The following is a 15000-nucleotide window of genomic DNA, read 5'->3' as shown; positions in this document are numbered from 1 at the left end:
CCAAACATCCCCCTGCTGGAAACACTGACAGACACCACCGCGGTGTGCACCTACCCGAAGCCACGCGGCGAAGTCGAGACCTCCAGCGCCCACTGCCCAGGCAGTCCATATCCTTCCCATTAGCCTCTTGGGGCGCCGATAAACGAAAAGGTAATAAATTAAATGAGCGTGTGTTCGACAAAGGACGAAGGAAGGGAAAGTTTGAGAGGACTGGAGAGAGAAAGAGAGAGACAGAGGGAGAGAGAGAGGAAGAGAGACAGAGAGAGACAGAGAGAAGGAGAGAGAGAGAGAGAGAGAGAGAGAGAGAGGAGGAAACAGTGTACACAATCCTACTGTTCCTCTGAGTGAATAGCTGACAAAAATATCCAGTAGCCTTTGTTCCTCCCTCCCTCCCTCTCTCTCTCTCTCTCTCTCTCTCTCTCTCTCTCACTCACGACTATCAGTTAGTCTCATTTCAGGAGTCCGTCTATTCCTCACTTGCTAGGAAAATGACCCTAGTGCTCCAAGTGTCACACATGCTAGCACACAAAAACACACACACTAGAATAGGATTGATTTGTGTTCGTCCGTGTGAGAAGGAGTGTGTTGAATGTGTGTTGGTAGGCTGTTCAGCTGTTCCCAAAAATCAACCTATGTGCTGGCCTACTGGTCCAAGGCGGAAACTGCCTGAGACAAAAGACAGGAAGTAGTGGAGTAGCAAAGGAAAACACACCATACTCTCAGCCAACACACACACACACACACACACACACACACACACACACACACACACACACACACACACACACACACACACACACACACACACACACACACACACACACACACACACACACACATACATATACACAGCTTAAACACTGACTTTCAGTCACAAATACACACAGGTGAGGTGAGAGATCAAACTATAGCATGAGATGGTCATACTTTCAAAGACAGGGAGAGAAAGACAGAGAGGAAGACAGAGGGGAAGACAGAGAGAGATCCAGTGTATTTTTGGTCTCTCACTTTCACTTTCTTTGCCGTTTCCAGAAATGCTGTGATTTGGAAGAATGCTGCCTGTTCCCCACAGAGGCAGAGGTCGGAGGTCAGGCTCACAGGAACTCATTAGTGGAGAGGCCCCTGCTTTTCCCCCTCCTTTTCACCGCTGCCATTATTATCAGCAGCTCTTTCATCATCATCAACATCGTCATCACAAACATCTGTACTAATACCCAAACATAACCATCATCAACATCAGCAGTAGCAGCAGAATCAATGAGCATATTCCAATAGTATATGTATGTAATAGTATATTTATACACTACTAGACTACAACATTTCAATTCAAATATAATAAGCGCTTCCACTTCAACCGCTATCTAGAAGCCTAATGGTCATGTTCCACAGTATGACTGTCACTATAATATTGACATAATACCTGAGTTGCTACGAATATAATCATAAATGTTAAGATAACAATTACCTTAACAATCAATGTCATCTTCAACATTACCTTTCATGACATGAAGCGTTAGTTTGCCATCTCAACATTCTCACACGTTCTCCTAATAAAACAGTCCAGTTCCCCCTTTCCCCCCCGAGGGCCTTTAATGTGTGCTGAAAGGAGATTACAACTCAACTTGCTTCCATCCCTCATACCACAGGTCATTAAACACATACATAGACTCCAAGTATCACAGCAGCCTCTCCTCACCCAGCACTGATCCTGGGTCAGGGGCAGACAGCATGCTGTGACATTGTAGGCCATTGGATCTCATTAGACATTAGTTAACTATAGGATGGGATGAATGCAGTTACTGGTAAAATGCCTACATCTGGGGAAGTTGTTGATGCTTATGCACTCATTGTCTGCTGTCCGCAAACGCTTTAAGACCTCACTGATTGTTCTCAAGGTCAAAACGAAGCTTTGTAGGGTTTGAGTATTAAGATGGTCAGTGAGACTTGGAACACAATTTAAAAGGAACATGATTAGTCATATCACAAAACCGGCATAAAAATAGATTAAATTGATTCATTCACAAATTTGAGAGACCAGGGTTGTCTGCTTTACCTCATTTTATCTGAATATACAGTATGTTGTTGCACACTGCCCCCTTGTGGATATAAATATAACTTTAACGAGCAATAAAAGACATGTTCAAAGTTTAAACAGTTTAAATCAAATCAAATACACATGGGAGCTCACACACACACACACACACACACACACACACACACACACACACACACACACACACACCAACAAAAATGAACAGAAATACTATGGGATGTCCAAAAGGGCAGGCTGAAAGAACTGTAGACTGGAAAAAGATTAACAGTGTTGCACAGTATTGCATAAGGTTTGCATACCCACACGCTATATCCAGCAGATTTGGCTGCAGTGGTTCTTGTGGATTTACACAGGCAGGTACAAGCTTGCTCTCTAACACAGCAGAGGGAACAGTCCCTTATCTATCAGATTTTCACCACAAAGTCCTTCGGAGTCTCTGTGTGTGTGTGTGTGTGTGTGTGTGTGTGTGTGTGTGTGTGTGTGTGTGTGTGTGTGTGTGTGTGTGTGTGTGTGTGTGTGTGTGTGTGTGTGTGTGTGTGATGGAGATAATTTGCAAACACTGTTAATTACTTAATTACCTTATTTGAATCATGTACTTATGTAAGCAGGAACATGGCTTTTCTGTGTTTCTGCGTGTGTGCAACTTAGAATATTAGGTGCCACTTAGTCTGCATATGTACAAGAGCATGTTTAGACCAGAAGTGATAAGAAGGGTCGAACTGTGCTTCTTCCGACCTTGCAAAACTTCCATCCTGGCCTCGGACGTCCGAAATCCACCACGTGGTTATCTCTGCTGAACGCTAAACTTCTGTCTATATAAACCTTGTGCGATGTGTTTATCATTGCTTCACTTTCAGCCTTGTGCTGGGAGTGAGCCCGATTGCAATTGTTGTTTGTCTAATAAATATACTTATATGCAGCTCCGGAGTCCTGAGGTAACTAGGGTGAATTTTCACCTAACAGTGTGTTTGTGTGTGCATGTGTCTGTAAAACTCACAAGCCCTTTAGATTAAAAGATAGCAAAGACAAACATACAACTATGGCAGCAGGGAGAGTGGTCACATATCAGAGAGAAACGAGAGGAAGGGACTATATGAGCAGTAGAAAGAGAGAGAGAGAAAGAGGGAGAGAGGAATGCACAGCCAGATTATCCACATCCTGTGCTCTGAGGTGCCAACACCCACTGCGATTACACACTCCCAGGAGACCTGATGAGGGTGCGCCCTCTCTCAACCTATGACACGCCCTCTCTGCTCCACAATGCACTCAGTCAACCAATCACAGCTTCCAGGTGACTTTCAGTTCACACCCATTCATCCAAACACATCCTGCCTCTACTCCACAACACTCCCCATGTGACCTGACCAGCTGGGGCCAAAGCTTCTCCGCCAGACCAGCAGACAAAGCAGATATCAAGCAATTCAGTGACCCTCTTTACGTAACCAACCTTTGAGCTGGAGCTCCATGACTCAGATTTGGTCCACCAGTATAACAACGCAGACTCCTGGTCGAGTAGTAATTTCCCAGTATACCAACATCACAGACAGACAGACACACACACACACTGGATCTCCTGACCACCAGATCGATGGGAAAGACCATCCAGGCAGTAGAGCGTCCGTGGCGTGTCAGGAATCCCTCTGCAAGATCCAAGCTAGTTTGTGTCTGAGCCTGTTTCACAGTAAGCTTGCTATCTGTGTTGTCTCTGTCTTGCCATGCGTAGATCCTTCAGATATACCGTCAGAAGCAGCAGGTCAAGCTGTAGTGTGCACTGCCTTTTTACTGACGCCCTTGCAGCAAGGCTGAGGATCACGGGTGAAGAGGGAGACTTTATCTCTCCTGATTTGCCATTCCTGACATTCAGATTGGACAAATCACCAGCGAGATTGAAAAAAGGAGTTGTTTGTTGTTGCGCGTCTCTTGAGAGCTGCGGGGTTAAGACCTGTCACATGATGAGGGTTAGGGCTAGCAGGGCTCAGAGCAGCAACAACGATGACAACAACAACAACAACAACAACAACAACAAAAACACTGCAGATGCGCAGAACTGCTAATTCATGCTACTGTGCTGTGTGCTCCCAAGATGCACTGCTCCTCCCGTCTGTGAGAGCACAATCAGGCCCATTGTCAAAGCAACAGAGGAAGGCCTTGCACTAAGAAAAAAGCCAGAATTCTCACACAGAGAAGCAGCCTCATGTGGGAAAGAGGAAAACATACACACACACACATATATGTAAGTACATATATCCAAAGCCATACAGAATCTCAGACTGTATAGCTAGGATCACACATAACTGGAGAGGGCCCCACTATAAATTAAACTACCTTTTTACCTGTATGAAGTGCGTGTATACGTTTGTGTTTGTCAGGGGTGTATTTGTGTACACGGCTTACCCAGCAGAAAGTTGGGATACGTATGTAACCTTGATTCTCTGAAGGAGAACACGAGAAGACACCTTATGAGATATACCCCTTTCCGGCGGGAGTTCTGAAAACCTTTTACAACCAACACCTGAATATCTGAGTGCATTGGCTGTCACGGAGCACCGCGTATATAACCCATCTACTCATCCTCTCGCTGACTTGAAGCATATCCAAGTGGACAGTGAGGCAAAGGATGGTGATGTCTCGTGTTCTCCAGAGAGCAAAGGTTACACACCCAATGTTCTCTTTCAGTCCAAGCACCAAGCACGCCACTTTATGGGATATGTGTACACATGTATACACAGTATACACCAGTTCCAAAGGAGGACATTGGTTGGGATGTTGATGAGTTGCTGTGACAAGACCCAAATAGAAGTCTCTTTTTATGTACCATGTAAAACATGGCATACATAGCATACTATAAAATATTGTGTATGATGTGTTTCCATACTGAACACTTTGAAATGCTGTTTTGTTAATGCACTTTACTGCAAAATGTTTTTGTTACGTTTACAACCCACTGCATCCTAAATGGCCTAAAAATGAAAAAAGGCACACTATGAATGTGCAATACTTTGGTTTACAGTGTTTTAAAAACTGAATAAAATACTGAAATGTATTAAAATGTATGTATGTGTATTTATATATTCAGTCTATTGTAACCGGTTTTGCTCTACTCACACATGGGCTCAATCGACCGTTTCACTGACTACTAGGGAACTGCATACAGGTGGCATTTACTGATAGTGCTGTTAAATCGGCAACACTTTTCACCAAGGTCAAAGTCACTGGCAAAGCTGACTTTAATGAGAGAATCTTTAAACGTATGTCTCCCAGGGGCTCAAAAGGCACACTGGTAAGGGCATCCAAAACTAAAGCCAAATTCCAAGGCGGAACTGTGACAGAACGAGGCAGTCTCAACCTACGAGCGCTCTCGAGAAAACAAGACGCCAGCGAATGGAATGGAGGGGCTACACTTCAGAAATAGCTGCTGAATACACTTTGGAGTGTAGAAGCAGAACGCCCTTGATCAAACAAGTAGATAGGTTCTGGTTCTGAGTAGCACACCACTTCCCATGCTTATTTTTCCAGGAGTCGACATAGTTCCTTAATAAAATGTCTGTAACATACTTTGGTCAAAATACCACAAAGATCAAAACAGCACCCTTCTAAAACTGCCCTGTTCAGAGTGACTTTTTTGAGTGTCTGTTCCTTTAAATGCTAATTAGCCACTGCTCATCCCACCCACCTCTTCTGCAGGGTTTGCTCACCCAAGTAAGGTTTCACGCTACCATGGCAACTGTTGGGTGTGTACCTTGGGAGACATATGGCTGCTGGAGACTTTTAACACAGTGGTGCACCCCTACCGTTTTGAACCAGACTCAGACCCTGATCAAGAAGAAGCTCTGTAACAAGTTCAAGAATTTAGGCTTCAACAGGACGTTTCTGAATGGTTAGTTAACTTTTTCGTCACTTTGACAATTATTTTTGTATTTTTGTACATTGGCTAAGGTCATATGGTATTGCTGGCTGTGTCGAGGACAACCCGATGCTAGTGACCTGAGTTAATACAGTGTTTATGCAAGTTACTGGTTGAGAAAAACTATGTTTCTGGTGTTTAAGTAAATGCAAGTAACGCAAACGTCATTAAGCCATGTCACTACACCAGTAAAACTCAAGCTGTGATGTTTAAGTTTTGTCACACTCAGCAATTTATTACAGCGTTTAAACATCGTTGCATTTGGTGACCTATGTCTTCAATAGTAAATACAACATTCTCATAAACTACACCTGCAATGTTGTCACTTTTCAAATCTCTTTCCTGATACAGGTGTATTTGTGCCAAGTGTGAAAAATGCCTATAGAGCCCAGAAATGTATACTGCAGGGAGATGCAGCAGGTTGAATTATGCAGTCATCATCTGTTCTTCATTCCATGTCACTCACCCTTTCAAATTGTCAAGGTAACAAGAAGACTGACAGCTTCAGAACCAACCAGTATGTATGGTGATCATCATGGCCTCAAACCTGTCTGCTTAATTGTGTTCTCACTACAGAATGCATTCAACACATATAGAGCAGACATTGGGCCTTTACGTCTAAGGGGAAAAGAGCAGTATGTTTTTTTATGCATATGAGTTGTCCGTCATCTCTGTAATACAAATATGACTAAGGAAGAAAACACAATAAATTACTGTTCCCTGTCTTACTTTGCTTACTGTTCAGCTTTCATGTGTCATTTGTTAATATGTTACGTACCAAACACTGAAAGCACACAAGATTGTTTATATATACATTTATTGTCAGAAAGATCCCTCTTTTTAGGAGCAGAGTAAACATAGTTATTCAATGTACCAGCTGGTACGGAAGAGCCATTTGTCTATAGGTAATAAATAAAAAAAAAAACAGAAACCAGAACCAGAAAAAAACTGCAGACACAATAAATGTGTAACAATTTATTGTTCTCTATATATGATGTAAACTTTGCTCAGCCATTACAGGTATTTGGCCTACAGAAGCTTTGTAAGCTGGTATTGTAGCTTTCTGGACCGGAGAATCAGAGGGGTACTGCCCTCCTGCGTGGTGCTATGGATATAGAGTTCCCTGACACTCGAGGAAGGTACGCAGGGTTATCAGTTCCAGCTTGTCTGGTTTGTCAAACTGGGCAGACAGATCCTCAGGGATGGGGATCTTCAGCACCTTATCCACATATGGGTCTGGGCTCATGTTCAATTCCCTTTGAGACGTCCTTAATTAAGCAGGAAGGGTGAGGTGAGACACGAGAGACCAGACCTGTGTGACTGTTTATCGGAGTGTCTAGAACTGCAGATGAGTGACATCTCATCCTGAGCTAGTGGTAATGCTGAGGGTGTTTGGACAACCATACATAACCATTTGCTGAGTACAGGTAAGGACACAACTAGGTTTTGGGGGAACATTTATGTGCATATCACTCACTGACCTGTGGGTCAAGGGAGCTGGGGTAAGTGCTTGTGTGGACACTTGTACGTGCATAGCCAGTGACTTTGCAGCAGGGCTGCATACATTCAAACAGGAGGGCAGGGTGTGTGTTGTGGGGTACAGTGAAGCTGCTCATTGTAGTGGGGGGCCACAGACAGCTTGGAGAGGCTCTCCTGAAGATCTGTGTCACACCCTGCCTGTGAGTGGCGAGGCCAACCTCTCTCCGCCTTCAAGTCCCCAGCGGAGCGAGACCGTGGTTTGAAGTGCCCGCCTGCTGCTGTCTGTGGGACAGTGGACTCCACCTGCTGCGCTGACTGTTGGGGCAGCTGATGGGTCTCTGCCTGGCTAACATGGTACCGTGACCCAGGTTGTCGAGGCACTACGTTTCTCAGAGTCCTTCTGAACCGCTTTCTAACTTCTCTCATGGCCACCACTGCTACGCCAAACAGGCCTGTGGCAGTCACTGGGGCATCCTGGAGAGGCACCTTCTCCTTGTCAGGCAACTGAGCCAGATTGAGCCACAGATGTCGTTGCATGGCCACCAGAAAATACTTAGATTTGCCCTAGGCTGTGCAAGGAGCAAGGAGATTCTCCAACTTTCATGTGGATATCATGCTGAAATGAGAGGACGAGTGTGCGCTGTGCACTGCGTTATATGGCGGTGCTCTGTGACAGACAGCACACTCAGCCACTCAGGTGTTGGTTGAAGAAGGTTTTCATGAAAGGGGTGTATCCCCATAAGGTGATGTCAAAGTTTCTTTGACTGAAAGAAAATTGTGTTAAATGTAGGGTTGCAGCGGTATACCGTTATCACAGTTCGAAAATTGATGGTTATCATACCGTGTTCATTGCCTTATTACCGGTATTGAATAAGAATCCAACCAAACACAAACAAAGTTGCTGCCAAAGGAGGGAACACATCAAACGTGTTTGACCATCTTCTGTGTAGATCCAAGTGCGTGTCCCGTTTATAACTTAAATCCCTAATGACAAAATGTAAACGTTTAACGTCAATCATAAAATGCACTATCAAAATAATTTTCCACATCCTGCCTCCCGGCTTCATCTGCGTTGCCTGTTCGTTCTGTAATCTCTGAGTTACACGCACTGACCCCAATCTGACCCCATACACTTTCCCAGCTCTGGGAGCTGACATATGTAACCCCAAAAAACATAACCATGTTCATTCCTTTAAGGGTCATTGATATAATAATAATTGTGAACTTCCATACACTGTATACCATGAACCTGTGAGCCCAGAGTCAGACCCATGCCATGGGTAACATGCTGTGAAAATCTTATACTGTTGCAGTTCTAGTTGTGTGTGTGTGTGTGTGTGTGTGTGTGTGTGTGTGTGTGTGTGTGTGTGTGTGTGTGTGTGTGTGTGCACTATTGTTCATACAGATGTATTGTTTGGGGGAGTGTGTGTACTCAACACAGAGGAGGTGCCCATATGTGTGATGTTTAGACAAATGTATTGTTGTGGTCTTGGCAGGCTAGAGCTGCAGGGAATTAGAGGTACTTTACCCACAACAAAGACCCATCACTGGCTGCTAATACACACACACACACACACACACACACACACACACACACACACACACACTCACAAATAACCCCCCCCCACCACACACACACAGCATTGCTTACAGACATTTCCACCATACACCATCAGCATACATACACACAATTTGCATTAAGGTGTTTGTGTTTGTCTATTGAAAATAATTTAGTGTTTTGTAAGTCAACATAATTTCATTAAACACATCCAACTGTGCCCTCATCCTCATTTAGTTTCATTGTTGTTGCTCCACACACACACACACACTATTGTAGGGTTAGGGTCAGAGGAAGCCTGGAGGGCTCCATGAGTTCCCGGTTGACTTGAATGATCTGTGTGTAACTGATCAGCGGTGTGCTTTTCTATCTGTCTTGTTTTTTTTTGTGCCCATACAGTCCCATACTGTGCCCATACAGTCCAATGAGTGGCTAAAGCAAAAGAGAGATAAGAGTTCACCTATTCCCCAGGCCACTTATAAAAGAAACCTTGTACTGCTGTGTGTGTGTCTGTGTGTGTGTGTGTGTGTGTGTGTGTGTGTGTGTGTGTGTGTGTGTGTGTGTGTGAGAGAGTCAAAGAGCACAAAACCAGTTCTTCACCAAAAAATAGAACTCAACAAAAATAACTCATAATTTACAATACAATGTGACACATGTTATAACATGTGTTTGTATAATACAGAGTTTATGTGCTCATAGGCTGACTTGTATGTGAGCACTGCACATCTGTAGTTCTATGCACATGCACACTTTTCTGTGTGTGTATGCTAGTGTATCTCTATCCAGTATGTGAAAGCTTATGTGTGCTTATGTTCATCAGCACCGTGATGTCCACAGGAATGCACACATCTAACACCCAGTCAGAGAGAGAGAGAGAGAGAGAGAGAGAGAGAGAGAGAGAGAGAGAGAGATGTGCTCAACCCAAAAGCCTTTTAATCTGTATTGAGCTGATGATGTAAGCACCCTCACCATGCCACCACTTAGGGCTGTGCAGGTCATCATCACTGCTACAACACAGACTCATCTACAAGTACATGTATACGGTCTAAAGTACAAGGTAGGGTCTAAGAAATGCCCACAAATGTAATGTAGTTCCAGGGGTAGTAATAGTAGTGGTGGTAGTAGTATTGATAATAATACGTTTTTTGTTATTATTATTATTAGTAGTAGTAGTGGCAGCAACAGCAGTAGAAGTAGTAGTAGCGGAATGCATTTAGTATAAAGTATGTTGGGCATGAGATTCAGTGAAATCAGTGCTGTTGTTGCTTACATGATGGAGTTGCTGTTATCCTATTGGGAAAGGAGTCACCTCAGGGCACAGAATTCAGCTGGGGTCACCATAAAAGCAATTACAGGACTGACTGATGTCTAATTCACTGGACTGTACCAGACCTGACCCCAACATCTGTCTCCTGCCCTTTAGATCCTCGCAGCAAAACACCACCAGTCTAAGCCATCATCACCCTATTGTGGGATAATGATCCAGTCCACCTGACTCTACAGACCAATGCTGACTACTGGGTGACTCAGTCAATTCTCATCTGGGAAATCCATGGATCAGTATTAGCAGTCAAATGTGTAACAATGCAGCACGGGCATGAGTCTACCCACTGGACCTCAGGAAAACTGAGCTATCATAAACGATAGAACGATCAGAAAAGGACTGTTCCGGGACCATTCTGCACAAAGTCTGAATAATCAGATTTGTGCAGAGTGCTCTATCAAAAGAAAACGTACTTTTATGGTGAATGTGTAAACTTCACTGGGAAGTACACGTGATAATGGATTTCCTCATTGCACATGGCAGTCGGTGCAGGAAACATAAACCATAACAACGGGCTGCTCCCGATGATTAACTGGTCTGAAAGATGCACTCTGTCATGGATGGATCAAACCCTCTCACATCAAACACAGGTGTACATGTGACACATTTCCTGTATGTCAACATTTCTCTGTGTTGAGCTAGGGTTAAGAAAACTTAATATTTGAGCAATATGGTTTGTCACGGCATAGCACTGAGTAGGATAGCTTCCCAACCACGCAGGCTGTGCAGAGATTTCAAAATGACCAGTTGAGACACGTCTTCCCTCCAGCCCCTACATGCGAAAAACACGACATTCCTCTCTCACTCTCTCATAAGAAACCAGGTGCATTTTGATAAAGGTAAACATTGGTCTTCCCAGCTTTACACAATGACCATAACTCACCACTGTAACCGAACCCCTCAGGCATAATAACCCTTCGATCTGAGTTGACGTAGGCTAAACATCACCTGAAACGTTGCAAGGAACGCTCTATTGAGAGAGCCTACACTGAGTTCCTTGGCAACAGTCTTTCTTCGACAGCTAGATTTTATAGAGAACCTTGTTTGAATATGCAGAACTGAAAACAAAACTTGCACTCGTTTCCGTCCAGTACATAAACATACACCCTTCTAACTGTCAGCAGATTATTTATGGTGGCATACTTTACTTACCTTCGCATTCGTCAGGTTGCTCCTCCGATGATCCCACGAACGATTTCTTTTTTCTAAAAGCGGTGCGCCGAAAGTCACTCATTATGTAGCCTACTGGTTTGGTCGTTCAAACATGGAAAGTATCCTGAGTTTGAGGAGTGGGATATCCGCAGAGTACGAAGGCACCATGTACGAAAAAGAGATATGCTTATAGAAGCTATCCCGTGGGAAAAGGTGATCCTGCCCGAGTCACATTCCTTCTTTGCGTTATCGCGCTGTCATCTACAATACCAGAACCACGCAAAGTGGTAAACTATTTTGTGACTTTGCCTTGAAGGTTTTGGCAGACTACTTCGGTGAACGCTAAATTAGGTTCAAAGTCACAACAGGACTGTACCGAGTAGCTTTCATCATCCGCTTATTTCACCTGCCCTGGCCCGAGTACCGCCCCGCGTGTTTACTCATGCTCCCGCGCTGCATCGCATTGGTGACTAGAACAAGTTCACCCCCTGCTGTAGGGATAGGCCTACTCTACGAACACCTACTAATGCGAAGAGTTCATAATCATGCAGAGTGAAGTTACATCATTGTGTTACGCTATAGTAATTAAGTTATTATTATTATTAATATGATTATTATTACATATTTAGGAGTAACAGAAAATCAGTAGAAGATTATAAATTACCTTCATAAAATGTCTCTTGTACATACTGAAACAATGGACATCTATCCAGATACTTTTCCTGATGTGGGTGTTGTATGATTAATGTAGACATTCATGAAAAAAACATACATTCACACAATTTTATTTTGAGGGACAGTTGTTTATTTTATACTTAAACAGATAATACATTACTGCAAATGGAGTAAGACATACATACAGTAAAACCAAGACCAGTATATTGCCACTTTCTTATTTTAGTCTCTCTCATATTTGTATTCATCATTTTTTATCTTCGATTGATTAGTGTCTCCAACCCACTCATAGAAGCCATGGTAGTTCCATTGTTCTGTTGCGCAAACTAAAGGGCGTGAGTCTGTTGTAACTCCAAGACATCGCAGCATCACTGAACAGCTTCTCTTTGAAAAGCAATTATTAATATTAGCAAGGGCTAAACTCAAATTGATAATAATGTAATAAACTCACACTCACCCACCCACAGTCAGTCTCAGTCTCAGTCTCAGTCTCAGTCTGTCTCAGTCTGTCTCAGTCTGTCTCAGTCTGTCTCAGTCTCTCTCTCTCTCTCTCTCTCTCTCTCTCTCTCTCTCTCTCTCTCTCTCACACACACAGAGAGAGACACATATACACACACACACACACACATACATACATACACACTCACACAGTCAAAATTGTCTCGCTCCCAGAACATATGAGAGCCACAGACAGGCAGACTTTTTTTTCTTAGACTATAGTAGGCATACACATTGCCAAATAAGGCGTTTGTTCTGCAGTGGCTCTACATCCATTGATTTTTCATTAAGAGGTGACTGAACATGCCTCAAGATGGATTGTTTGCTCAAGGTGTGAGAGTAGTAAAAGAGCAAATAAAAACTTGTACGGGAAAGAGACTTTTACATTGTCTGGATCGGACTTTGCTCTGGTATCATCATGACATATGTACTGAAAACCCACAGAAACTCAACAGCAACTCAAACCCATAGACACTTTTCACGGTCTTAGTCATCCTCTCTCCTCTTGCAAGCGTTTAAAAGCTAGCTGTTTCTGTGTAAAAACAACATCTCATTATTTGAAGGGTCTCTACAGCTTAATTATTTTCCCACTGACAGTGATCCTCTTTTATACCTGGAAGCACTAAGGGTTCCTCCCGCAGAGAGAGAGAGCACCTGGCTGAGGCCTTCTCAGGTTCAGCTGGAGTTGAACTTTGCCAGAAGAGAATAGAATGGTGCATAGCTCATGCTCATTTCAATGGTGTCTCTAAACCGAACAGGTAACAGCATCAGAGTAGTCCACTGTGCTCAAGACTGCTCAGGTGTCTTCTTAGGGTTAAAAAAAGGATGCAGTGTAATCCAGAGTAGATTTTCCTTTTTTAGACTGGTGGAACTGGCAGAGAGGGAACCAAACCAGAGCCGGTGTGTATCTGCTGGACCTGGATAAGGGCCTAATTAATTAATTAATTAATTAATTAATTAATTAACTCAACATCTGATGAAAATACGATAAGCAGCAACAGCTGATGGAGACATGTACAGTGTTACAGTGATTCTCAGAGGGGGAATGTAGGCAGTTAAACTCAGTCACAAGACCACTGGGAAGAGTAACACTTTCCCTTTACTGAGATTTGACACAGGGTATGTATTCAACTCACACGAGTAAAGGGTGACTAAGAATGTCACTTTTTAGTTCAGTCATACTCCACTTGTTCTTAGTCTAGATCTATCCTGTCCTTACTCACACACGCTTAGTGCAGTCAGTTTCAGCCTCTCTCTCAACTATCAGACTACTCTTTCTCAATCCAAATGCCTCACCAAACCAGTGGTTAAACAAGGTCAACGCAAGTATAAAATATAATCTTTGTGTGTATCGTAAATAACATAGATTTTTAATAAAATATAAAAAAACAAATACCTTAGATATACTGACGTTATATCTGAACCAAGCCAATTCAGTGGTGTTCTCACTTGAATTCAAATACTACTGTCATTCAAATCTCCCATCAATACTTTTCTGCTAATTTCTTGGAAAGCACTAGGACATGTCACACATGAAATCAAGACCTGAGAGCTTCAGAATGCCATGCTTCAGATTCTAACATTCTTTTTCAACTGCTGTTTCAACTGAGCCTTGTGATGAGCAGAACGTACTCAAACAGCATGTGGTTTCAGCACCACACAACTGATGACTCCTATTTGGCCACTCTCACTGTAGTGTCCTACACCGATGACCTTGATAGACCTTTGAACCTCATACTTAACATGTCTTGTAACTTCCAGTTGAAAAGGAATTCGGACTGCATGACAGTTGTAACATTTGCGTTCAAATCTACAAACAATTTACCGTGATTTAACTTGCTTCAATAAAAAAGGCAAAGGAAAAAAGCAGCAATTCCAAGTATCAATATCACAGCAAGGCTGTTGTTCTTGAATTCAAAACAATAATACCAATCAAAAACTGGAATATCACACAACAATCCATTAATATTCACCATGAATAAATAAACACAAATAAATATATGAATAAATAAATGCAGAATTAACCACGATGTCTAAATGTGTCGTAGTTCACTCCGGTCTTGAACTTTGACACACACCATGCCAAACAACTGAAGTCATGGTTTGTTGCCATGGTGACACTGCAGGAAGGAGAGGGCCTTGTTGAGTCCAGAGAAACTTGGACACCTGACTGTGTGAGAGCACTTGAGATACAGGTGCTGACTAGGCTGAGTGTGTGTGTGTATGTATGTGTGTGTGTGTGTGTGTGTGTGTGTGTGTGTGCTGGACATGAGGGTGTGCCCTATGGTCTGGTAGGGAGGGCTGGCTGGGCCAGACATCTGAAGGGGTCACGGGGGGAGAGAGCACTTCGGTTCCCA

At 43.2% G+C, this 15000-nt stretch overlaps 2 protein-coding genes across 8 annotated transcripts in view; both read right to left on the bottom strand.

Moving 5' to 3' along the window:
* The window catches only part of fgd4a (FYVE, RhoGEF and PH domain containing 4a), a 61510-nt gene extending 49542 nt beyond the window's left edge, over positions 1 to 11968 (bottom strand). For 2 of the 5 annotated variants that reach the window (XM_031564549.2, XM_031564551.2), the window contains exon 1: positions 11471 to 11968. In XM_031564549.2, coding sequence (XP_031420409.1) covers positions 11471 to 11552 — 82 coding nt within the window. In that variant the 5' untranslated portion in view covers positions 11553 to 11968. Of the gene's footprint in view, positions 1 to 54; positions 297 to 3500; positions 4129 to 11470 lie in introns of those variants that run through there. The other 3 variants (XM_031564555.2, XM_031564554.2, XM_031564552.1) reach the window with 3 other exon arrangements.
* A 954-nt stretch (positions 11969 to 12922) lies between these two features.
* bicd1a (bicaudal D homolog 1a) overlaps positions 12923 to 15000 on the bottom strand; it is a 58842-nt gene continuing 56764 nt past the window's right edge. The window contains exon 9 of one of the 3 annotated variants that reach the window (XM_031564545.1): positions 12923 to 15000. This exon is cut by the window's right edge and continues 51 nt beyond it. In XM_031564545.1, the coding sequence (XP_031420405.1) occupies positions 14925 to 15000 (76 nt within the window). In that variant the 3' untranslated portion in view covers positions 12923 to 14924. The other 2 variants (XM_031564547.1, XM_031564546.1) reach the window with 2 other exon arrangements.

Source organism: Clupea harengus, chromosome 3 (assembly GCF_900700415.2).
Source record: "Clupea harengus chromosome 3, Ch_v2.0.2, whole genome shotgun sequence".
In the NCBI taxonomy this organism is placed as follows: domain Eukaryota; kingdom Metazoa; phylum Chordata; class Actinopteri; order Clupeiformes; family Clupeidae; genus Clupea; species Clupea harengus.
Note: the sequence above shows the minus strand (reverse complement) of the source record. Positions and strands in the feature narration are given on the sequence as shown.